Source organism: Oryx dammah, unplaced genomic scaffold (assembly GCF_014754425.2).
Source record: "Oryx dammah isolate SB20612 unplaced genomic scaffold, SCBI_Odam_1.1 HiC_scaffold_3, whole genome shotgun sequence".
NCBI classification, from domain to species: Eukaryota; Metazoa; Chordata; class Mammalia; order Artiodactyla; family Bovidae; genus Oryx; species Oryx dammah.
Genome location: NW_024070187.1, coordinates 102,182,224 through 102,208,814, shown reverse-complemented (window position 1 = coordinate 102,208,814; position 26,591 = coordinate 102,182,224). Strand labels below are relative to the sequence as shown.

General features: G+C 48.4%; 1 protein-coding gene across 2 annotated transcripts in view; it reads right to left on the bottom strand.

Moving 5' to 3' along the window:
- Window positions 1-599: 599 nt before the first annotated feature.
- Window positions 600-26,591, bottom strand: part of CRMP1 (collapsin response mediator protein 1) — a 67,058-nt gene continuing 41,066 nt past the window's right edge. For both annotated transcript variants that reach the window (XM_040238354.1, XM_040238356.1), the window contains exons 6-14: window positions 25,702-25,782; window positions 20,392-20,460; window positions 18,510-18,630; window positions 15,420-15,576; window positions 11,325-11,466; window positions 10,343-10,513; window positions 4,989-5,168; window positions 3,766-3,931; window positions 600-1,649 (exon numbers count right to left, since the gene is read on the bottom strand). In XM_040238354.1, the coding sequence (XP_040094288.1) occupies window positions 1,558-1,649; window positions 3,766-3,931; window positions 4,989-5,168; window positions 10,343-10,513; window positions 11,325-11,466; window positions 15,420-15,576; window positions 18,510-18,630; window positions 20,392-20,460; window positions 25,702-25,782 (1,179 nt within the window). In that variant the 3' untranslated portion in view covers window positions 600-1,557. The remainder of the gene's footprint in view (window positions 1,650-3,765; window positions 3,932-4,988; window positions 5,169-10,342; window positions 10,514-11,324; window positions 11,467-15,419; window positions 15,577-18,509; window positions 18,631-20,391; window positions 20,461-25,701; window positions 25,783-26,591) is intronic.

Genomic DNA, 26,591 nt, shown 5'->3' with positions numbered 1-26,591 from the left:
AAAGGGAGGGAGGGAAGGAGGAGGGGAATTTCAACTTAGTAGAAGCCTTTTTGTTCAGGAATCCTCTTCTTGCTCTCTTGCTTCATGAGTTAAGTCACTGGAGGAGAAGCCAACGATTCTGAGGGCACTGGCCCTCCCTGTACACACCGCAATCCATACACTGTAGGGTGGCTCTGGTGCTATGGGACACGTTTGTGTTGGGTCCCCTGGCCTGAGCTCCATGTCCCAGTGCAGGGGAGGTGGCACAGGAGCGACCATCTCTGCTGGGACGGGTACCACAGCACCGTGCACCGGAGCCAGCCTACAGTGTGTGGACTGCAGCCTCACAGGCTTCCTGTTGGTTCAGCTTGGAACTGGCTACAGTGAGAGTGTCTGCACCAGAGAAGTCGGCCCTTTGCCAGCCATCCTCCTCCTCTTCCCGTCCTTGGTCTCAGGATCTAACACTCCCCAAATCACCACCGGCTCCCTCTGCTCCCTCCTCTGTGTCCCCCACCACCTAACGAGTCCTTGTTAAAGTAAGCACCGCTGTCTGGTTACCATGAGGGGAAGGTCCAAGCATGTGCACCCAACCAACTGCCACTTAAATGCCAACACCCCAGTCCGGGAATGGGCCATTGATTTTATTTTTTCACAAGCTTTGAATTCAGAAATAAGAGTCACAATAAGTCAGTCATTAAGTAAAAATGGGGGTGATTACAAAGGAAAACTATGTACAAAACTTTAAAAATCTGACTGCTCCATCATCCGCCTTGGAGGGACCAGGACACGGGCACCAGGAGCAGCCGTGGCCCCACCGTCCTCAGCCCTGAATGCGGGCAGGAGACCCCTTTCTGAGGGTGAACCTGGCTTGGCCTGCAGTCCGGAGCTGGCTGGAAGGACACACACAGACCGGAAAGACATGGCGAGCTACCGGCGCCACGGAGACCAGGGTTCCTGACACAGGACGCAGATGATGCTTCTCGGTAAGCAGGTGGGGGTGGGGGGCTCTCTTGGCTGGGAGAACCCACCCAGGATCTCACCGGGGGTGTAGGGGGTGGGCCGATGAGGACACACTTTCCTTGTGAGAGATCTGGAGTTGCCCTCCGCGGGGGCTTGAGGTCTGGACTTCGTGTCTGTCTACCTGGGTCTTCGGGCCGTCTTCCATCAGACGCACGCACGGACTCGCATACATAACTTAGTAACATGCATCAACTATCCTAGAACAGCTAGAGGGGTGCAAGGGAACCACTCGGAGAACCATGGAGCCCGTGGCGTCAGGAGTGGGAGGGAACAGTACAAGACAAGGTCAGAACCTGTGTTCACTAAGGAGGGGCCTGTGGAGATGCCATGCTCTGAGGTGGACTCAGATGAACACACGACTGTGGGCAGGGGATTTCCAAGCAAACACACCACACTAGTACCACTTCTTCCTAAACCAAAAAAAGGGAAAGAACATCATTCCATCTCCCTCCCCCCTCCATCAGTACCAAACACAACTGTGGGCTTCCAAACACTGGCAGGGTAAGGGATGGACGTCCTTTCCAGAATCCTTCACTCTGGCTCATCCGTGCAGCGCCTTCACCCAAGGCTGGTGATGTTGGAGCGGCCGCCAGGGGGCGCCACGATGCGGTGGCCGGTGCGCCGCGGGTTGTTGTCATCTATCTGGGCGCCTGGGGAGAGACACGGCCAGTCAGTCACTCGGAGATGTGTGGACACCAGCTCCGCCGGCTGCTCCTGCCCTCTCGTGTCATGTCCCCATGTCAAGCCCTTGGGACATGGAGCCCTTGTCTCGACCAGCCCTCCATCCTCCCGACCCTGCAGTCCAGGCTGACCGCTGGGAAGGCTCCCTGACCTCCACGGGGTCGAGTGATCTCTCTTCTATGCCCCAGGAGGTCCCGGGGCCACCCTCCTGCGGCACTGACCACCCTGTTCTCTTTTCTTGTCTGGCCTCATGTTGTTGCAACAGGGGAAAGGGATAGTTGCTCAATCGTGTCTGACTTTGCGACCCCACGGACTACACAGTACATGGAATTCTCCAGGCCAGAATACTGGAGTGGGTAGCCTATCCCTTCTCCAGCGGATCTTCCCAACCCAGGATTCGAACCAGGCGTCTCCTGCCTTGCAGGCGGATTCTTTAGCAACTGAGCTATCAGGGAAGCCCAAAATAGGGGGACAAATAATTACTGATTGCCTACTATGTGCAGGCACAGACTTGTGCTTTAGCATATGTTGTTGAGTTCAGGGCACAGAGCAGTCCTGTGAAAGGGGTGTTGTTTTACCCCCAATTTACAGATGAGGAATTTGAGGCTCAGGTCACCCATTGTAGGGGCACCACTGCAGGGCAGAAAAGCCCGAATTCTAGCCCCAAGTGGTCTATCCCCAAAGTCCAACGTTCCCAAGGTGTTTGATGTGTTACGTGTGGGGGCACATGTGTGGGCATGCATGTGTGCCTGTGTGTGAACACTCAGAGCTGGATTTACCCACCCCGTTTGCCACGGGCAGATCTGCATGGAGGTAGGGACAGCCTTTTTTGTTTTAAATCTGCAAAGCTAACCATCTGTTCCAATCTCATGCATTCTCTTGCAGTTAAAGATTTAAAATTCCAGCACTAAGCTCAGTGCCGGCACTCAATCAATACGTATTAAGTAAATATTGAAAGCTGGATAATGCTGGGGAGGAGGAGGATTGTGGGGAGGGTCCGGTCAGAAGATTTTTCCTTCCAGAACAAATGGGCTCAGGGAAGGCAAGAAGGTCTGGATTGAGGGACCCCTTAATTCATGGCCCCCATTGCATGATCCCTGAATTATTGTGGTAGGTGGTCACCCCCCCCAATTTAAACTGGTATTTAAACTGGTATCTTCTCTCTGTCCCTCCATTCTCCCTTTTGCCAACCATATTGCCTTTCTATTTAAATGCCCTTCACTCCTGCTGGACCACAAATCGACAAAACTCAGCTGTTTTTGTACAGCCCATGAACTAAGAATAGTTTTTGCATTTTTTAATAGTCTTAGATTTTGCCTCTTCGCTCACCAAACTTAAAATAGTTACTATCTGGCCTTTTAAGAAAAAGGCTGCCAACCTCTGGACTGGACTGAGGCTGCCCAGCCATGTCTTGTTCATCATCATCTTCCTAGTACCTGGCACAGCAAGTAACCCACGCAAACGCCTCCATCGAAATTCCAAGGTCCCAACACATGCACGCCTGCCCTCGTGTGGTGAGCGGATGAAACTGCAGACACGCATCCCAAAAGCCTTCAGAAAGGCTGAGGGACCGCAGGAACTTCTGATTTTTGTCCACACACATTCCCTGAGCATCAAGCCCTGGCATTTTGACACTGAATGTCTTGGGGCCTTCATTTCCTCCTTAAAGAAGTATGAATAATATGACTCTACACACAGGGCTGCTGTGAGGCTGAAACAGTCATGAGCGTGTGATAAACCACCATGGATGGGACTAGCTAAAGATCCGACCCAGAAGATACACCCAGCAAAGGCAGCTACTGTGACTTCCTCTCCATGTTCAGCTTCATGGTGGACCCAAGTGCATTAAGGACGAGCACATCGACAGTTTACGCAGATTCTTCATAAACCAGGGTCATGTACCTCTATGCTGCCCCCATGGACCCCCTCTGCTTTCTGCACAACCCCAGGAGGAAGGGAGGAGGGGACTCTCCCACTCCCATCTTTGGTTCCTCAGGTGTCTGAGGCTGCGGGTCCGTTTCTCAGGAGTTCCTGGCGCTGGGAGCCACTGCAGGGTGGGGAGCACTGGCTGCTGTCGTTTCTCACCTGATAAGCTGAAGTTGGACTGGTGGAGGTTTCTGATGGGTGGAGGCTGGTGTTTGGAAGGCGAGGATTTGACAGAAGGAGCGGGAGTTGCATATTTGGGTGTGGCTGGCACCTCGTACACAGGCCCGTCATACATGCCCCTGGGAACCCCTTGCAACCCAGAAACCTGAGAGAAGGGTGAGAAGAGCAATTGATTGACAAGATGCACATATGCATTCCCACGTGCAGGGGAGTGACCTGTGGTCTCCCTGGGAATATGCACAAGTGTGCACACACATGCTTGCACATGCACCACACACAGGCACACATTCACATGCACCGGCATACCTAAATACACACACACACACGTGTGCACACATGCATGTGCATGCACACACCATACACCCCCACTCCACATACACATAATTCACACATGTGTGTACACACACACAAGCCTGGATACCAACTAACATGCATAATACATATGCCACATGCATACACACAATTTTACACATGTACATGCATGCCTACATACATACACTAACACACACACATATAATGCACACATCACACATGCATACATACAACCTAACACACATTCATATAAAGACAGGCATGCACGCACTCACATGCCTACACACACACAGCTTCCTGCAGAACTCCAAAGCCACTTCCAAGAGGAAAACACTTTCCCTGACACCCCCACAAGGACCCCTGAACCGAGGACTGGGGGCATCCAAGGGCCTATCTTCACTGTGGATTAAGGGATGTTGGGTAGTTTGTTTGGAAGGTGATCCCAGACAGATGAGAAAGGATGAGAGGGTCACCTCTGACGGCAGCTGGCTCAGAGCAACTGCAGACACAAACCTCTGCTGGGACCCAGAAGTGAATGGGCCAAGGCCCCCAGCCCTCTGCATGGGTTGAGGGCTGCCCCAGGGGACAGAGCCCTGAGCAGAGAAGCTAAAACCTGCAGGGGCTCAGGTGGGAGGCTGGGAGCCCGCCGGTGGGCTCAGAGCCGCCCAGGGGTCTGTGGGCGTCTGCCCTAGGTCCTGGGAGACAGCGTGTGGCCAGGGACACAAGCAGGCCCCAGTGTGAGTCAGTGACAGCGCCCCAGCCTCACACCCGCTTCCCTCCTCCCTCTTCCTCCTCCCTCGCACAGGTGATGGCGCCACGATCCCAGTCCTCGGCTCCCTCCTCCTACACAGGAGGAAGGGGAGGCTCGGGCAGAGGCCCTGGACCATCACCTTGTTCCGGATCCTTATACGCTGGTAGAGGTATTCGGGGAAGGGCTTCCTGGGAATGAAGCGGCCCATGCCCTTGTTGACGTTGATATTGCCGTCCTCGAAGACGATCTTGCCCTGGCTGATGACCACCAGCGGGGAGCCGTGGCACTCCATGCCTTCGAAGATGTTGTACTCCACGGCCTGCAGGGCAAGACCACGGGTTTAATCAGCTCCCCAGGCTTTTCTCTGCATGAGCCCTGTTCATCCTGATGGCGATTCTGCTACACAGGCCATCACAGGCATTTTCCAGTGTTTCCTCTTTCTGGGAAACACCTTAGCGCCATGTAATATTCCTTTGTATGCTCTTGCATTTGTATAATCAGCCCCTCACTGTTAAACTTTCATGTTGCTGGTGGTTTTATATAATCTAACTAATACCCTCTGAGGATCTTGAATGTGAATGGGGTCCCAGGAGTTAGGAAATGCAGCCACTCTGGCTAACACGGACATTTTGGGGTCTCATTTTTAAAAACATCCTTTAGGACAGTTTCCTAAAATTAAATTACTGGGTCACAGGGATATGAGCTTTTTAAAGGCATTCATTGCAGACTGCCAAATAATTTTCTGAAGGCATCAGATGAACGGACATGACCTTGGCAACAGGGGACTACTTAGTGATTTCACGTCTATGAAATGCCCCCCAGCACTGGGTAAGGTCATTTTTATTTTTTCTGTCTTTTTAAAAAATGATTTGAAAGACAAATCATTTCCTTAAAACATAACGCATGCCTTTCATAATTCCTAAAGTGACTATAACTAACACCAGCCACACTCTCTGATTATTCAAAAAGCAGGTCATGTAGACAGTAAAAATTCCAACTGTACAAAAGATACATCATTTTAAAAAGCAGGTCTGTCTTCACCCTCAGACTGAGAAGCCTGCCTCACAGTGGCATTCCCCCACTGGGGAATTCTTCCAAGGCTCAGGATAAATTGCCCACAATGTCACATTCTGTATTTCACAACCACACAGAGTTTTGGCTTTTTTGGCTTTGTTTTTTAATGTTAGTTTTTAATTTTGGGCCACACAATGTGGCTTCTGGGATCTTGGTTCCCCAACCAGGGATCAAACCTACAGCCTCGGCAGTGAAAGCACAGAGTCCTAACCACTGGACCACCAAGGAATTTCCACAACCACACAGAGTTTTAGAAGCTAATAAAATTGCTGCATTACTTAAAGGTGCTATATGAACAAAGTAAAATTCAAACCGTACAAACGACTATTGTATATAAACTGTCGTCACGTCCATCCTGGGCCCCCAGATATTTTCTGTGTGTAAATAACTATCTCATGTTCCAGGTGCTCTGTACACAGTTTTTTCACTTTTGCTTTTCTTCTTACCTCCGAGAATGTTCCTGTTAGCACATCTCATGGGTTAAAAATGTCTTGACATTCCTTAAAATGCTGAACTGGATTCCACCCCAGGGACATAATCAGTTCGGTTCAGTCACTCAGTCGTGTCTGACTCTGTGACCCCAGGGACTGCAGCAGGCCAGGGACATAATATCATTTACTTATTCAGTTTCCAGGGACAAACATGAGGGTCATATCCCTGCTTTTGCTAAAAAGCACGATAAATACACATGGGTGTCCACACAGGCATATGTGAACATCTTCCTCGACATGGTGTTTGGGCCGAAGCATAAATGGATTTTAACCTAGATTTGCCCTTCGAAAAGGCAGCACTGTTTTGCATTCCCAGGGAAACCCCATCAGTCAGTTGCCCTCCTTGTCGGACCTCATCTCTGTCCTCGTAAACCCCTGCATCTCAGCCACTGGTGCGGGGGAAAACATTTTACTACGATGATTTGTATTTGGTTAATTACACATAAGGTCAGGTCTGTTTTTGAATGAAGAGAAACCCTTTGTGTATTTCTTCTCGTGTCACTGAGCTTTACGCTCCTTGTTCTATTAGGCTCTTGGTATTTTCCTTAATGGTTTCTAAGGACATAGTCAATGTTAAAAGAATTTCTTGTCTGTGAGAACTTGAATAGAATTTGTATCCTACTGTTGTGTGAAAATTGTATAAATCTTAATTATGTTGAAATAGTTTATAGTGCTTTTCAGGTCTACAATATCCTTCTACTTCTCTGTATATTCATTCTATTCATTTTTGAGAGTTTGATATTGAAAATCCAACTACAAATCTTAATTTATCTACTTAAAAAATAATTGTAATATATAGTGTAATTATATGTAATCTTTTTTCTGTATTTTCCAAGTCTCTTGTTACCATACTTTCATAATTTAAAATAAAAATTATAAAAATTAAAATACATTAAAAAAAATTTTCCCCCTTTGTTTGTATTGCCAATACTTCCCCTGTTCATCTTCTGCCTTTAGATGTCATATAAAGTAATAAGTATTATTACCTGCTGCAATATAAAGGTTTTTTTTTTCTTGGTTTTATTTGTATGTAGTCAGTGGCCAAACAGACCAGTCTTCTCCTTCATAGCTTCTAAGTTTTGTGTCTTGCTTAGGTCTTCCCACCTTCAAAATGATCATTTTTTAAAATAGGTATCATTCTAGTCCTTTCATAGCTTCACTTTATTTCAGTCTTTGAACCATTTCCATTTGTCTTGCAGTCAAGAGTACAGTAGAGGTCTAGCCCTATGAGCCAAGTATTCAAACACAATTGATTGAATAACTGTCTTTGTCTAATTTCAACTGTCTCCTTTGTTGGATATCAAATTCTTGTATGTAGTCAGTCTATTGCGTGGCTTTCTTTTCTCTTTCTCTAATACCAAACTGTGTGGATCACAATAAACTGTGGAAAATTCTGAAAGAGATGGGAATACCAGACCACCTGACCTGCCTCTTGAAAAACCTGTATGCAGGTCAGGAAGCAACAGTTAGAACTGGACACAGAACAACAGACTGGTTCCAAATAGGAAAAGGAGTACATCAAGGCTGTATATTATTGCCCTGCTTATTTAACTTCTATGCAGAGTTCATCATGAGAAACGCTGGGCTGGATGAAGCACAAGCTGGAATCATGATTGCCAGGAAAAATATCAATAACCTCAGATATGCAGATGAAGTCACTCAGTCGTGTCCGACTGTTTGCGACCAAATGGACTGTAGCCTACCAGGCTCCTCCATCCATGGGATTTTCCAGGTAAGAGTACTGGAGTGGGTTGCCATTTCCTTCTCCAGGGGAAATTCCCGACCCAGGGATCAAACCCAGGTCTCCTGCATTGGAGGCAGACGCTTTACCGTCTGAGCCACCAGGGAAGCATGTGTGCAGATGACACCACCCTTATGGCAGAAAGTGAAGAACTAAAGAGCCTCTTGATGAAAGTGAAAGAGGAGAGTGAAAAAGTTGGCTTAAAGCTCAACATTCAGAAAACAAAGATCATGGCATCCAGTCCCATCACTTCATGGGAAATAGATGGGGAAACAGTGGAAATAGTGGCTGATTTTATTTTTCTGGGCTCCAAAATCACTGCAGATGGTGATTGCAGCCATGAAATTAAAAGATGCTTACTCCTTGGAAGGAAAGTTATGACCAACCTAGACAGCATATTAAAATGCAGAGACATTACTTTGCCATCAAAGGTCCGTCTAGTCAAGGCTCTGGTTTTTCCAGTAGTCATGTATGGATGTGAGAGTTGGACTATAAAGAGGGCTGAGTGCGGGAGAATTGATGCTTTTAAACCATGGTGCTGGAAAAGACTCTTGAGAGTCCCTTGGACTGCAAGGAGATCCAACCAGTCCATCCTAAAGGAGATCAGTCCTGGGTGTTCATTGGTAGGACTGATGTTAAAGCTGAAACTCCAGTACTTTGGCCACTTCATGCGAAGAGCTGACTCATTTGAAAAGACCCTGATGTTGGGAAAGATTGAGGGCAGGAGGAGAAGGGGATGACAGAGGATGAGATGGCTAGATGGTATCACTGAGTCAATGGACACGAGTTTGGGTAAACTCCGGGAGTTGGTAATGGACAGGGAGGCCTGGTGTGCTGCGGTTCATGGGGTTGCAAAGAGTCGGACATGACTGAGTGACTGAACTGAACTGAATACCACTATCTTGATGATTGTAGCTTTATAATATTATTTAATAATGGGGCTGATTAGCACTGGTTCTTTCATTTTTTTCAGAAATGTTTTGGCTATTCTCACATTTTCCATCCAGGAACTCAGATTTTCTAGTTAAAAAACAACTCCATTATTTTTATGAGAAGATGACTTCAGCTTTATAGATTAAATTAGAAAGAATGGATATTTTTATTCTATTGAATCTTTTTTTAGCATAGAAGAAATTGCATTTTTGGAACTCTTCAGTTTTGACTATTATTAAAACAAGAATTTGATTCCCATTCTGTTTTTCCAAGTGCTCTATAATTAGCGCACAGTGAAGGTATCGATTCTTTATATTGATTTGAAATCAGCCTTATTGTTTGTGATGGTTTTTAGGTGTGGACTCAGGGCTTCAGGGAAATAATCAGATTGATTTTCTACAAACAGATGTTAATACTATGCCTTGGACTCTTCGTGGCCACTGCCTCCCAGGACCCAGGCAGATGATATGTTTTCAGTTTTAACATTTGCTCATCTAATGTGTCCTGAGTCACCCGGAAGTGATCCTGCTAGGCAGTAATTTATAATTTTTTTTGAAGCCTAAATGTGGATTGCAAATGCCAAAAAGTGGTGCAAGAAGCAAATTACTAACTCCAGTCAAAACTAGCCAGCTGTGCACTCACTCAGCCCAGTACAATCTGCTGTCTTCATAGTGGAGTGAATGAGTGAAGTCGCTCAGTCGTGTCCGACTCTTTGCGACCCCATGGACTGTAGCCTACCAAGCTCCTCTGCCCATGGGATTCTCCAGGCAATAGTACCGGAGTGGATTGCCATTTCCTTCTCCAGGGGATCTTCCCGACCCAGGAATCGAACCCGGGTCTCCCGCATTGTAGACAGACGCTTTATCGTCTGAGCCACCAGGGAAGTCAGTTAAAAGCCACAGTGGCATTCCTCATTTGGGGAATTCTATGAGGCTCAGGTTATATCACCCACACAGAATTAAGAGCAGAGTCAGCTGAGAATGCTGCCAGGAACCCCGGAGACCAAGGGAGAAAGAGATGAGGGGGAGAGAGGAGAGAGAGAGAGAGATGCTAGAACAGTTCAGCTGAGCCTGCTTCAAACCCCTCTCCCAATCTCTCCAACCAGAGGAGAAATCAGAATGACGGAGTCATACCAGATATCAGATCACATTTTAGTTAGAAAATTCATAAATCATTTTTAACCAGAGGCTCCTAAAATGACAGCAGAGACCCGTTCACCCAAGGCAGGAGCGTCACTGATACACCAGGACTTACCGACTTGTGGCTCTTGGCTGTTATGGTTTTCACCTTGTCTGGGTCCCAGATGACCACGTCGGCATCCGAGCCCACAGCGATCCGCCCTTTTCTGGGGTACAGGTTAAAGATCTTGGCTGCGTTGGTGCTGGTAACAGCGACAAACTGGTTCTCATCCATCTTGCCAGTAGCCTGAAGCAGAGATCCGCTGATGAGAAGAGCAGCTCACAGTAGGATCAGAAGGGGCAGACAGCACAGATCTAAAGCAGCCAATGGGAGTCCTTGCAAGGACTCTGGAATTTTCTTCTCCTCTGCCCGCTGAAACCAGGCCACCTTGAAAGAGTGCCAGGGGCCTGGCTTCATCAGAGCAGAGATGTAATTAACCACTCCAAGGTGTGTTAATATTTTCCCGATGGCCATCCTGACATCTGGTCAGTTTAACTGGGCCCAAGTTTAATTGAGAATAAAAATCTACTGTTTCAAGTGATCGAGGTGTGACCCAGGGATTCCTTATGGAATAGGAAGTCTCCGTACCCTGCTCTCAACCCTAACCTTGAACACAGACATGGTTTACAGTTATCTTTACATGGACTAAAATGTGGCTCAAAACAAAATATCTTCATCCTTAAAAACTAAACAGCTGCTGTCTCATCTGCACATGCAGAGGATGCTATAGGGCTCACACTGATTTCTTTTTTAATGAAAAAAATTTTTTTAAGTTAAAAAGAAAATTTGGGGGCCACATCTCAAGGCATGTGGCATCTTAGTTTCCCGACCAGGGGTTTAACCCGTGCCCCCTGCATTGGAAGCTTGGAGTCCCAACCACTGGACCACCAGGGAAGTTTCCTCAAGCTTTCCTAAGGGTCCACCTGCTTTCCATGTGCCCTCCTGGTACATTCTGCTTCTCCCTCGAAGCAAGAAAGGAAATTTAGGAACCAGAAGGGCCTAACACACTGCTTCCAGGGGCCAGGAGGGCCGGGAGGAGGGGATGCCGCCGCCTTACCACCGCCTTGTCCCAGACCACGGTCATGCGCTCCTCTATCCCGTTGACGCCCTCAGGGATCAGAGTGAAGTTGTCCTTGCCCACTGCCTTCTGTGCAGTGCTGTAGGGACAGTGGCTGCTGCCTGTGACTTGCAGGTCTCCACTGGCAAAGGCAAAAGCGGGTGGGGTTCAGACCTGAGTTCATGTTGAGGATCAGGCTTTGACTTAAACACCCAAGAAGGCTGTGAAACTCAAACCCTAGTGAGATTCAGGGCACATTATGGGTTTTACTTTGCTGACAAAAGTCCATATAGTCAAAGCTATGGTTTTTCCAGTAGTCATATACAGATGTGAGAGACGATAAAGAAAGCTGAGTGCCAAAGAATTGGTGCTTTCAAACTGTGGTGCTGGAGAAGACTCATGAGAGTCCCCTGGATTGCAAGGAGATCAAACGAGTCAACCCTAAAGGAAATCAACCCTGACTATTCATTGGAAGGACTGATGATGAAGCTGAAACTCCAATACTTTGGCACCTGATGCGAAGAACTGACTCACTGGAAAAGACCCTGATGCTGGGGAAGATTGAAGGCAGGAGGAGAAGGGGGTGACAGAGGATGAGACGGTTGGATGGCATCACTGACTCAATGGACATGAGTTTGCACAAACTCTGGGAGACAGTGAAGGACAGGGAAGTCCATGGTGTCCCAAAGAGTCAGACAGGACTGAGCAACTGAACAACAACAGTAGGCTTTGCTGAGTGACACCACAAAGTACATTGGCCTTTGGTGTCTAGTTGAAGACTGGAAAGAGACCTGGGCATCAGGAGTAGGTTCTGTGTGAGTGTGGACTCTGGGTAAGGCTCCCCACGTCAGCCTTTTCCTCCTGCCCTAAAACAGGTCTTGGGCTGCTGGTCTGCTCTTTTCCTTTTTAAAAATTTTTTGGAGTATAGTTGATTTACAACGTTGAGTTTCTGCTGTATAGCAAAGTGAGTCAGTTATACATATACATATATCCAGCCTTTTTTAGTTTCTTTTCCCATAGTCGTTAGAGTTTTGAGTAGAGTTCCCTGAGCTATGCAGTAGGTCCTTATCATTATCTATTTTATATATGCTAGTGTCTGTATGTCAACCCCAATCTCCCAATTTATCCCTCCCCTTTTCCTTTTGGTAGCCTTCAGTTTGTTTCCTACATCGTGAAAACATCTATTCTACATCTGCTTCTGCTTTCGGTATCACATGATATTCACTTTTCTCTGTCTTACTTCACATAGTATGATAATCTCTAGGACCACCAGTGTTGCTGGAAATGGCATCAGTTGCCTCTTAGTGGGTATGTTTTCACCCCTCAGAGAGAGAGTCCACAGTGCCCCCACGATGCAGTATCCGTGCAGAAATTTACTGAGAACAGAAGCTACTACAGATGAACAGGCTGACTCTGCTTCCACTCTGCATCTCACTAGACCTCTGAACAACCCTTTGACTTTACAAATCCAACAGGTCTGCTTTTAAATCCCGGACCTGCCACCTTCTGGTCAGGTGAGTCGCTCCTCTTTTCCACATGCATAAAACGGAGAAGAGAATAGAACCTTCCATCCAGGGTCACTCTGAGGAGCCAGTGAGCTACTTGCCTGGCACTCAGCTTCAGACAAAAGGTGTCAAAGATGCTAACTCCCTTGCTTCTCTCTCCTTCCTCCACCAACCTCTTCTCTCTGAGTGCTCAAGGAATTTTATGTTATGTGAATTTTATCTCATGGTTTAAAAAAAGAAAAAAAAAATGAGTGCAGCCAATGAATGAATGAATATATAAATAAGTGAGCCAAGCACCTAGCCTCCAGGACATGCCTGTGAGTCTCATGGAGTCAGGCATGTTCGTGCTGGAAGGAAGGTCATGCCCCTGGCCTCATATCCCTGCCTGGTCACATGGGAAAACATAAAGTGCTGACACGGGTCATCCTTCTGTAAGGCTGGTGTTTCTGTGCTGCGCCCAGGGAACAAAATGCTGTTTATTGATTTGTTGATTGCAACAAAGTGACATAAGCTCACTGGGTTTGCTCTTTCATCCCTCAGGCATTGGAGAGAAAATACTTTGGGACTGTGTGATGAGCCTCAAACTGGCATCTAAATCAATGGAATAAGTGGAGCGCTATTTTGTGATTTTCAATGAGGGCAGAGGCCAGCCTCTAGTTCAGAGCCCCAGGCATGTGAGCAATCTTCTAGACATACAAAAATACTTTCAGATGTAATATTCACTCATTTATTCAACAAAGGTGTGTGGCCCTGTGTCTGGCACAGTCTCAGGCAGTGGGGACGAACCTACAAGCAGAAAGAGACAAATGATTGTGTTCATTTGTTGACATCCCAGTGCGGGGTGGAGAAGTCTATCATACAGTCTATCAGGAGAATGAGTATTAGGGCGTGTGGGGTAGCACCGGGGTTGCCATTTTTCAGAAGATGATTCAAACTCTCTCTTTAAGAAGAAATCTTCCAGCAAAGAGCAAATCAGAAGATGAGCAAGAAAAGAGTGCTAGGCAGGGGTAGAGTGAACGCAAAGGCTCTGTGGCACCATCCTGCCTGGGGTATATTTAGCTTGAGACCAGTGGGCTGAACCAGGGGAACCAAGGGGAGAGGAGGGCCTGGGAGGGCCAGGCAGTGTTAGTGAGGAGTGAAGGTCAGACCAGGTTCAGCCCTGTGGGATACTGTGGGAACTTGTGTTTCACTTTGAGAGGAAAGAACCCTGGAGGTCTCCTGGCCAAGGGATGGCTTGGTCTGATTAAAGTTTTAAAATTTCTCAGCATCTGGTGAGAACAGACTGTAATGCGATTAGGGTGTAGAAGGGGCCACACGGAAATAAAAGAGGCCAGCTGGGAGGTGAGAGACGACGGTCCTTGAGCCAGGATGGCTGCAGCCAAGGAGGATGAAGTGGCCAGATTCCAGGACCTTTGGTCCATGTCCTGCCTCCTCCTGAGATGGCCAAGATTTGGGGGGCAGCAGCTCCCTGGAGGAAGATCAGGGGTTTGTTTTGGACTTGGAACTGCCCACTAAACTTCAGGCTGCAGACTCTGAGTGAGCGATTGGATGTGTAAGTCATGGGCCGCTGCGTCCCTTTTGGGGAAAAGGAATTTGAATGCTGGTTACACAGCCTCACTCTCTTAAAGTTCCTGCTGATTAGAAGCTCCTTCCTATCCTCACCCATCAGGCAAACTCTTATGAATCCTCTAGTTCCAGGCCTGATGTCACTTCCTCTAGAAAGCTTTCCAAGCTTGCATCTCCACTTCCAGAACGGCTTGCACCCCTCACCACCTAGCCTTCTCCTGTGACCTCAAGTATTCTTGCCTCATACTGGCGGATAGCAGAGAAGGGACTGAAGCAGCTGTGCACCTACTGGGTGCAGGAAGCAGACTAGAATGCACTGGCTGCTGTGAACCCTGAATTCCAGGCCTTTTGCCTACACTACCTCACACCCAGCTCTGCAGCAGGTACTGTGTTCTCCCCACTCTGAGCCAACTGAGGCAGAGACATGACAGGTTAGCTGACATGGCCAGGATGACACAGCCCATCAGGGTTGGGATCCTGGACTCACATTTCTAATTCTGTGTGTTTCCTAATGCACTGCAGTGCCAGGCACACAGAAGGTGCTTAAATATTGCTGAATGAATGGCAGGTGACCTATAAACTTGAACAGTTACTGATTAAAAGGCCTGAAAGTGTTAAGATGCTCAGTTGTGTCCGACTCTTCGTGACCCCCTGGACTGCAGCCCGCCAGGTTCCTCTGTCCATGGGATTCTCCAGGCAAGAGTACTGGAGTGGGGTGCCCTTCCCTTCTTCAGGGGACCTTCCTGACCTGGGGATTGAGTTGGGTCTCCCGCATTGCACGCAGATTCTTTACCCTCTTAGACACCACGGAAGCCCAAAAGGCCCAAAGGCGTGCTACAAACTACGTGGAGTTTTGTTCTGAGGTCTCCCGGAGCACCCCGCCCAAGGTCCTCTCCCAAGTGTGTCTGAGGCAGTTGCAATCTCCCGCCAACCTGCTCAGCTCTGCGACCCCGCCCACCTGCCCAGCCCCGAGACCCCACCCACCTGCCCAGCCCCAACACCCCAGCCACCCCAGGTTTCTCACCAGGCCAGTAGGGAGGTCAAGTAGTCAGGTGTGGTGGGGTCCGGGCTCAGGGGAGGGGAGGTCACAAAGGCCGCCGCCTTGGCCCAGTTCTTGCTCCAGTAATGGGTGCCGTCTGTCCCCAGACTGGCAGCGATGGGCTCACCAAAAACGAGGGGGCCTTGGAAGGCAAACAGACATGCATGGTTGACAGTGAATGGTCTCTTGTGGGAGATGCTGATGCAGGAAAATAGAATCTCAAAGGCTGGACAATGAGACAGGATAAATCACACCGGTCCTCTCCATCAGGCTTCACCACACACACCCCAGAGGCCCCACCCCCAGCCACCAGGCACTCAGCAGCCGCTGTCCCGCTCAGTGACCCTGTGGACCATCAATGCTTTCAGCACTTGGATCTGATCATTATCTGTTTACGATGGTCAGTCGAGGCACAGACACCTGATGTGCTGTCTTCGCATGGGTTCTGCCAGGAGCAGATATCAATTGAAAAATCGAGTTCAAGCGTTTTATCTGGAGGTGATTCCAGGAAACAACTCAGCGGGCATGGAGGACGGGACATAGGCCGAGAGAGACGCCGAGGACAGGTGAGTGAGCACCTAGTCATGGCCGTGGGCGCCCACAACTCAGTGCCCTGAGGGCTCCAGGAGCCTCAGCTTCATCTCACCATGCAGAATGAGGGGACCAGGGTATGCAGCCACCAAGCCACTGCTGGGGGCTTCTTGCTGAGCATTCATTTTCCAGGGGAGGGCCAGAGGTGTTTCTGCCAGAACAAAAACCCACGGGCAAAGTCTCAGGCTTAGTGAGAATTCCTGCTGCTGAGGAAGTGCCAAGGGGACTTGGGCCCACGGCTCTGTGGCATCTGCCCGGGGCCACGCTGCTGGCAAGTGGGAGGGAGGCTTTGGTCTCCAGCAGCCTGGCTCTGGGATGGTACCACCCAACGGTGCTGGTGGGACTGTCCTGTGCCGAGCTGTCCGGGGCAGGAGCCACCAGCCACATATGGCCCTGGAGCACGAGAAATAGGGCTTATGCCACTGTTGTTTAGCCGCTCAGTGGTGTCTAACACTTTTGAGACCTCCTTGGGATTTTCCTGGCAACATGACTGGAAGCAGGGTGCCATTCCCTTCTCCAGGGGATCTTCCTGACCCAGGGATCGAACCCATGTCTCTGAGTCTCTAGTGTTTGCAGGCAAACTCTTTACCACTGAGCCACCTGGGAAGCTACTAAAGAGCTAACTTAAAAACTGTATTTAAATTTGCTTCATTTAAACTGAAATAGCCATGCACGGCTGGTGGTCACCTTATTTCTCAGCAGCTCCAGGGCCTGCAGGCATAGCTACGCCAGCATTCTTACTGCTGCTTTTAAGCTCCTATTACCGCTCTGAGCCGCAGTTTCCTCATCTTTAACCCAGAGTTGGTCCTCAGCAAGCTGCGCTGGCCTAGAGCACTATCAACACCTTTACTAGTTAGCTTGCCCTTAAAATACTAAAACCAGGTATTTGGGGTTCAAAACTGCTCTGTTCCCAGACTTCCCTGGTGACCCAGTGTAATGCAACGGATGCAGGTTCAATCCCTGGTTGGGGAACTAAGATCCCACCTGCAGAAGAACAGCTGAGCTGCAACTAGTGAGCTCACGCACAACAGAAGATCTTGTACGATGCAGCTGGGACCACACACAGCCACACAAATAATTAAAGAAAAAAAAAAGCTGCTGTTCCATATGAAAACCACCAGCCGCACTATGGCTTTCAGGCATTTGGAGTTGGGGTTAGACTTAAATGAGACGTGCTGAAAGGGTGAGACACACACTAGAGTCTGAAGATAGTACAGGAAAAATAACGCCAAATATCCTGTTGGCACTTTTATCTTGACTACATGTGGAGTGAATATTTTGGACACATTAGGTGAAATATCTGGTTGACCAACAAGTTCGTTTTGATTTTTCTATCAAATCTTATGGAAAAAAACTCAAGCTAACTTTTTTGGTCAACCCAGTAACATATATCATTAAAAATTTTTAAGACCAGAGCCACCTGCACTTTCCATGAAGGGTTCCTGTAAGAAGGAGGAGCCCTCTGGGTACAGAGGGTGGTGGGTGCTGTCAGGGCTGTGATGCTCCTGCTGATTTTCACCTGGCCACCCCGTCTGACCCAGAGCTTCCGGTCAACCTCATACGACTCCCAAAGCGTGGATGGGGTGGGCCTTGTCTGGGTGGCAAACATCCTTGGTGAATGTCCACAAGGATCAAAGAGTCTAGCCACTGTCTCCGTGGGACATGAGCTACTGTCATTCTCTCTCTTCTGTCCATTTGTCATTCTCTCTCTCTCTCTCTCTGCATCTCTCTCGCCCTGATTTTGGGAAGGAAGGCTCCTCTGGGTGACCTTCCTCACTCTCGACCTGCTAGTTGTTGGGGGCTGTGGGCCTCAATCGCAAGGCCTGGGCAATGCATTTGGACGCCTCCTCTGAGTCTCCTGGGGAAGGGCCATTGAGCGGGTCAAAGGGTAAGTAGTGTGTCCACAAGTCTTAGAGCTGGACATCACTCCCCTGATGTCCAGCACGGGGTTGTCCCCCAGACCTTCTGGCCTGTGGAACAACATCTTCCTCCTTCCCAACCTGCAGCTGAGGCTCTGTGTGGGCCCCACAGTGGAGTCTGGGTGCACGTACCCCCCTGAGAGGCCCTGGATGGGGGACCCAGGATGAAGGGCCCAGAGAGAAGCAGAAAGAAGGCGGGGAGGGCCCAGCCCCAGCTCCATCACGGCCTTAATGTGAAACCCTGAGGAGAACTTGGAATTCTTCATACGTAGTCTCATGTGACCCACAAGAGGGATAATCACCTTAGCTACAAATGAAGAAAATGAGGACCAGAACACCACTTACCTGGGGCCTGGGGCACACCAGGAATCAAACCTAAAACCAACCACCCATCTGGCGTCTGCCCACTGTCCAGCTCCCTTTTCAACCTGGCCTACGCAGCTCAGGCTGGGCACAGCTGGCAGAAGGTCTCTATCCTAGGCAAGAGCTCTACCGGTGAACCTGAACCTGCTGGACACGCCCCTTCCTCACATCCAGGGGAGATCCCGGGTGCTGGGCTGCATACCTTTCTTCCTGGCCAGGGTGATGATGTCCGCCGCGCTCTTGCTCATCACCTTAGTGATGTACACAGGGCAGTTGATCCGGCCCGCGATGGTGATGGCCCGGAATACGGCCTCGGCCTCCAGCTGTGGACACAGCGAACACACAGGTCATGAGGGGAGGGGTGGGGCACCACCCACCCTGAGCACCCAGGGCTCTTCCTGATCAGCCTTCCTTGATTTTCCTTAATGAAGTGTGGTCAGAGGGAAATCTATTGCATCAAGGGAGGAAGACACTGTAGATTTTTAAAAAGAAAAAAAAAGTCAGAATGTATTCCGCTAGAGGGTTGGAAGGCAGAATTGTGTTATTTGCATGCTTGGCAGTGCTCTGAACGCTCTGTCAGAAGATCACCTGAGCGGAACAGGCCATCAAAAGGTCCCCACGCTGCTCACATGCTCGGTGGTGGCTGTTCAGTCACTCAGTTGTGTTTGATTCTCTGTGACCCCATGCAGCATACCAGGCTCCCTGGTCCTTCACCATCTCCTGGAGCTTGCTCAGACTCATGTCCATTGAGTCATGATGCCATCCAATCATCTCTTCCTCTGTCGCCCTCTTCTCCTCCTGCCTTCAACCTTTCCCAGCATCAGGGTCTTTTCCAATGGGTTGGGTCTTCGCATCAGGTGGCCAAAATATTGGAGCTTCAGCATCAGTCCTTCCAATAAATATTCAGGGTTGATTTCCTTTAGGATTGACTGGTTTGATCTCCTTGCTGGCCAAGAGTCTTCTCCAGCACCACAGTTCAAAAGCATCGATTCTTCAATGTTCAGCCTTCTCTCTGGTCCAACTCACATGCCTGGAGGTGGTTATTTATAAAATTCCTGACATCAGGGAACACAGGTGTTCCCATACATTCCTTCCTTCATTCAACAACTATGTGAAACCACGTGCTATGAGGTTTGGTCTCTGTACTCCCTAGACCAGTACTTCTTGAATAAAAAAACCAATGATGTTTTTATTGTCTTATTTTTAATTTCCAATCTGTCGGAGGCCCACACACAGTGGTGCTGCTCTTGACTGGCAGGAAGCCCAAGCCACAGCCATGTACCAGGAAAGCAGCCACACCTAGAAGAGTCCCCATGCTGCTCACATGCCTAGAGTTGGTGGCAGCGTAACATGCTACAAAGGTCTATAAACACTGTCTCTGGTGTGTTCCTGGTCTCACCAGGGACTGGGAACCCAGCTCATGGGCATGGACCTCACGTCTGGAGCAATGGGCCAATTCAGGAATCCTTGGGGTAAGGAGTCTGTGTATTCATGTGTCGTGTCCCATGTTCCAAACAGGCCAGCCCAAAGCGGAGATCCAGGAAGACTGCTAATGATCTGGTGAGACATCAGAAAATGCTGGGCGCCCATCCTGTCTGATGTTCAGTTAGCTTGCCTTCCTTCTGTCCCTGCTAAACACACACACACACACACACACACACACACACACAGAGGTGCACCCTATCACTCACTCCTGGGGCAATCTGTCAAGTCTTAGAGTATAGCGGACAAGAGGCCTGTGCAGAGGCAGTGGTTTGGAACTCGCTCTGCCTGGGACGTGGGGCTCCACTTTCCTGTCGTCAAATACCCCGAGTCCTCGGTCGGGATTCTGAAGTGTCCTTGGGGTCTTGGTGGGAAGTTCCTGGGCCCTGGGAGAGGCAGAGCCTTTCCCAACTCTTCTGATGGATCTGCAGCCCCCAGAGCTCCTGAGCCCCAGGGCACACCCTGGAGAAGACCACACGTGCTGAGATGCTCATATGGGGAATGGGACAGGGGCGGGGGCTCTAGCCAGCTGTTCCAGCTGGAACAGCATCGGGGTAAGCTCTCAGCTATGTCAGAGTCACACCCAGTGGAGGCTCCTTTACCTCTTCAGGTCTGCTCAGAGCATGGCCCTCAGGACCCGTGATGCCCATCTCTAAGATCCGCTTCTGTTCCTACAAGACAAGAACGAATGAGTCAGTGATGGCAGAATGCCAGAGCCAGGAAAGGCCAGTCCTCCAACCCATTAGACAGATGGGACAGCTGAGCCCAGGAGGAGAACTGGACCTTGTGGAGTCTAATGGCTGGGGACACCTACAACTTCTTTGGCCCCTTCACTCCCAGTGCCCACCTTCCCCCTTTGTGATGTCCCCATCCATAGGGGCTCTATTCAGTCCCACGGGACCAGTGAGAAGAAGCAAGGTTGTAAGAAATAAGCCTCAAAGACCACCCTCCACTCTTCCAGCTTCTAAGTCTCTGCTGCACAACAAGAGAAGGAAGCAGGTGGTGTGTGGGCGTGACATGGATGCGGAAACCACAGAATCCTCAACTGGGCATCCAGTTCCAGAACTGAGCATGTGTGTGACTTTGGGCACACTGGTCACACTCTCGTGAGACTCAGTCCTCTCTTCTTTCCTTTTGTTAAAAATTGAAGTATAGGTGATCTACAAGGTTGTGTTAGCTTTAAGTGTACAGTAAAGGGATTTATTGGAAGAATTAATGCTGAAACTGAAACTCCAATCCTTTGGCCACCTGATGGGAAGAAATGACTCCTTAGAAAAGACCCTGATGCTGGGAAAGATTGAAGGCAGGAGGAGAAGGGGATGACAGAGGATGAGATGGTTGGATGGCATCACCCACTTGAGGGACCTAAGTTTGAGCAAGCTCCGGGAGTTGGTGATGGACAGGGAGGCCTGGCATGCTGCAATCCATGCGGTCACAAACAGTCAGACACCACTGTATGACTGAACTGAACTGAATCAGTTCAGTCGCTCAGTCGTGTCCGACTCTTTGCGACCCCATGAACCGCAGCATGCCAGGCCTCCCTGTCCATCACCAATTCCCGGAGTCCAACCAAACCCATCCATTGAGTTGGGTGGACTCAATGGATGCCATCCAACCATCTCATCCTCTGTGTCCCCTTCTCCTCCTGCCCTCAATCTTTCCCAACATCAGGGTCTTTTCAAATGAGTCAGCTCTTTGCATCAGATGGCCAAAGTATTGGCGTTTCAGCTTCAACATCAGTCCTTCCAATGGACATCCAGGACTGATCTCCTTTAGGATGGACTGGTTGGATCTCCTTGCAGTCCAAGGGACTCTCAAGAGTCTTCTCCACAGTTCCAAAGCATCAATTCTTCTGCGCTCAGCTTTCTTTATAATCCAACTCTCACATCTATACATGACCACTGGAAAACCATAGCCGAAAGTGATTTAGTTATACACAAAAGGAAAAAACTGAATGAACTTTTGGGCCAAGCCAATACATTGCTTTTCAGATTCTTTCTCCTTATAGGTTACTATAAAATACTGAGTAGAGTTCCCTATACTATACAGTAGGTCCTTTTGGGTTTATCTGTTCTCTATATAATAGAATGTATATGTTAACCACAAACTCCTAATTTATCCCTCCCCCTCAACCTTCCCCTTTGGTAACCATACATTTCTTTTCTAATGTCTCTGTGTCTGTTTCTGTTTTGTAAATAAGTTTATTTGCATCTTTTTTTAATTTTAGATTTCACATATAAGCCATTATCATATGATATCTGTCTTTGGCTTACTTCATTATTTCATTTAGTATAATCTCTAGGTCCACCCATGCTTGCTGCAAATAGCATTATTTCATTCATCTTCTCTTCTTCACACTGGAAATAACAGTGCCTGTACCTGGAGTTGCTATAATGCATCACCAAGGTGACAGATGAGAAATGTCTGGATGATGTATATACAGTCTACAGTGTATATATGTGTGTGTGTGTGTATAGTGTATATTGAGAGCTCTTGAATCATCACCCAGTTCTCATTCCCTCTACGTAGCTTCATCTTTCTGGCACCTATCTTTCTAACAGGAAAGCTCAACCTCAAGCTTATAAATGAAACGGTTCCCTGAGCTAACGGCCTAGATGCAAATCCATTGGCTCCAAGGCTTCAAGATGCCCCCTCCTTAGGAATACTTCAGTATCTCAACACTGATCTCTTTACATCGCCCAGATGTCAGCTGTGCTGCTGCTATTTTTAACTTCTCCAGTTTCTGTATCATATTCTGGAACACATTCCTATGAGAAGCCCCAGACCCTATCAACAATAAAAAAATCATAATTTTCAACTCTTCATTTATGGTTATTAAGCTTGAGTTTATTATAAGAACATAAGCTGGAAATGATTTCAAGATCCAACAGCTGGGGTGGATTTAAGTACAGAACGGGATAATGTCAGCTACTGAAGATGATGTTTACAAGGCATTTTGTAAACTGTTTACAAAAAGATTTATGATACGGAGACATCCCTGAGAAAGACTGTTTAAACATCAGTTACTATTTCTGTTGGAAGGAAGGAAAGAGGAGAAAAAGGGAGGGAAGACAAAAGATGAAATAAGGGGGCGGGGGCGGAAATGGATTACAAAAGGCTAGAGAACGTTTCCAGTTAACAATCAAGGCTGAATACTACCATTATTATCACTCCATCCTGAAACTCCACTACAGTGATAGACATTGAACCCAAGAACCGAAAGAATGCAGAGATGTCAAAAATGTTTTGCAACTGGGGAAGCGGATGTACAAAAGGTAACATATTTACTGGAGCTGAGAAAACTCAATCTTAAATCAGTAGCAAGAGATTTCCCTGGTGGTCCAGTGGTTAAGACTCTACTTCCAGTGCAGAAGGACCAGGTTTGATCCCTGGTTGGGCTTTCTGCGTAGCTGTTGGTAAAGCATCTGCCTGCCGTGTGGGAGACCTGGGTTCAATTCCTGGGTCGGGAAGCTCCCCTGGAGAAGGAAATGGCAACCCACTCCAGTACTCTTGCCTGGAGGATCCCATGGACAGAGGAGCCTGGCAGGCTACAATTCATGGGACCGCAAGACTTAGCACTATCTTTCTTTTCTTTCTGGAGAACTTCGATTCTAGATGTTGCGTGGTGAGGCCAAAACACACACACAGACACACACACACAATGGCAGCAAGGAAAGCTAAAAAGCCCCATTTAAGAATTGGGGCTCTGGAGGCTTCCCTGGTGGCTCAGTGGTAAAAAAAAAAAAAAAAATCTGCCTGCCAATGCAGAGACATGGGTTTGATCCTGGGTCTGGGAAGATCCCACATGCCATGGAGCAATTAGGACTGTATGCCACACCTACTGAGCCTGCGCTCAGAGCCCAGGAGCCACAATTACTGAGCCCATGTGCTGAAACTACTGTCGCCCGTGCTCTGCAACAAGCTAAACCACTGCAATGAGAAGCCTGCAAACCACAACTAGAAAGTAGCCCCCGCTCGCCGCAACTAGAGAAAGCCCGTGTGCAGCAACAAAGATCCAGCACAGCTAAAAATAAATAAATAAAATTTAAAAGTATTAAGGTTCCAAACTCAACTTCCTTCACACATTTGATGAGACACAAGTTGGCACACCCTGGAAAAGTGGCTAACAGTAACTACAAAAGCTAAATATACGTACCCAACCACCGAGGAATCCTACTCCTAGGTATTTACCAACAGAAATGTGAACATATGTTTAACAACAGACTGGACAAGAATGTTCAAGAAAACGTTACAAACAAGAGTCCCAAATTTAAAACGATCCAAATATCTATCAGGGGCTTCCCTGGTGGCTCAGACAGTAAAGAATCTGCCTGCAATGCGGGAGACCCAGGTTCGACCCATGGGTTGGGAAGATCCCCTAGAGAAGGAAAAAGCAACCCAACTCCAGTATTCTGGCCTGGAGAATTCCATGGACATAGGAGTCCAGTGGGATATAGTCCATGGGGTCTCAAAGAGTCAGACACGACTGAACAAATATAAATAGAAAAAAAAAACTATCAACTGCAGAACAAATTGTGATCTATTCCTGCTGTGTAATTCTACACCATGATGAAAAAGAAAACTCTGTGCTTCAGGAAGCCATAGGGATGAATCTCACAGACCTAGGATTGAGCAAGGTCAAATGAGGTCTCTTTCTCCCTCACTTGGAAGGAAGCCAGCCACCATGATGTAGCTGCCTATGTGTCAGGGAGCCAAGAGGGCCTCTGTCCAATAGCCAGCAAAGAATAGAGGCCATCGCTTTGATAGCTTCTGAGGAACTAATCTTAGCAACAACCCTCTGAGCGACGCTGGAAAGGAATTCTGCCCCAGACCAGCCACGAGACAACTGCAGCCAGACCCAACACCTTCACGACAGCCTGTGAAAGACCCCGAGGTCAAAGACCCAGCAAGGCCACACCTGGACTCTCAACCCACAGGACCGTGACACAGAAGAAGTTTATACTAAGAGTCATGAGTGACTAAGCACACACGCATACACGTACACTACTTAGCGTGGCATTAATTACTTTCATTGGATGCATCCAAGTCTTCTATCTTGATTTGTGGCATCACGATTAACCCAGCCCTTCCCCCACAGGAGACAACGTGACCCTTCTGATTTCCTCCTCTTCTTCCCCATCCAATCAATCATGAGTCTTGCAGAGAGTGCTCCTCCTCTACCATACTCTTGCCCCTTCCACCCCCCTCTGTATCCTCTCTTCATTTCCTATGAATAAATCCTAACTGGTCAACCTGACTTTATTCCATTCCCATCAAAATTCTCCACCCCATGGCCAGAATGATCCAAATGAGTTCATGTCTCACTTTACCCAAAACTTTTGCACGACCACATCTGCTACATGTCCAACACTGAGTTTTGCATACACAATATCACTGACCCTCAGATAAAGAACAGGAGCTTTCCTGGGGTAGAGCTCCATGCCCCATGTCAGAGGGCCAGGAGATCGAGGCAGCTGGGCTGGAACTCTGCTCCTAGCCTGCGCTCTGTCCACTATCCCTGCTCCCAAATCTCCCAAGTCACAGAGGAGGACGGGCAACTCCAGTTTCCATATCTGTTGTCTCTGGGGTCCCCTAGGTGTGCCACATGCATTTTCTTTCGGATCTTCATTTACTGCTCATGCAAACTCTCCATGGTTCACAGGGCAGTCATGTTACCACTATTGTACAGGTGAGAAAACTCCAATCCAAGAATCACTACGGCCTGCCAAAGGCCACACTGCAGACAGTGTGTGAGTGACTCACATCCAGTGTCTGACATGCCATCCAGCTCTTGGCTTGACCCTTCACGCCTAGTGACCTGGCTGACTAATGCCTCCACCCCCTCTTCTCATAGCCTTTACAACAAAGAGAATGAGACCGAGGTGGAAAGCCTGGGAATTCAGACAACTCACCTGAGCTATCAAATCGCCATTTTCTGCGTGGACCAGGATCACAGCTCCCAGCCCCTTAAGGAAGGTGAAGGCTTCATAGAGCTAAGGAGAGATGAACGGGGGTTGGGGTAAGATAAAAATATCACAGCACGAGCATTTGCAGACTGCCCTTATTGCTCACACACACAGTCATCCACCTGCCAGGATGCTCCATCCACATCAATGGAACACATTGTTCAACAAGTGAGCACTGGAAAAGATCTTCCCTTAGTCCTACACCCTCCAGATCCAAAAGCAGGAAGTTAAGGTGGGTGGGCGGGGGTGGCAGTGGTAGGGCATAATTGATAAAGTCACGCCAAGACATGATTATGCCCACAAGTATACCCACGCGGGCCTTTCATTTTCTTTGTGGCTTTGCTTCTTTGAAGTATGTAGTTGTCAATGGGGACAAGTGCAGCTGAGAAGTTTACTGAAATTGTATAATTAAACCCGCTGAGCCTGTATTGCAACCACCACCAACCACAGGAAATGTGTACATCTTTACAAAAATTCCAACCCATGTCATCTTACAAATCACAGTGTAGTAGGGTAGACCAAGTCCTTTAATAACTCTAATGCCCAGGTCACACATATCCTGCCAAGCATCACCTGATTTAGCCAATCCAGGTCCTGCCCACACTGCTCCCCGCCCTCTTCCAACCCACAAAGGATCTGTGGTCAGACAGTTGTATCTGGTGAGGACCAGAGCCACATGTTCCCTCCCTTTGCCAATCTCAACATTGTCCTCATTGCATATAAGACCTCTCTCAGCCAGGATGTGTGCTTTCAGGGGTAGACAACAGGTGATGGAGACATATGGAGCCACGGAGCACTTTTGAGGACCCACACCCTGAATCTGCTAAGCTCTATTT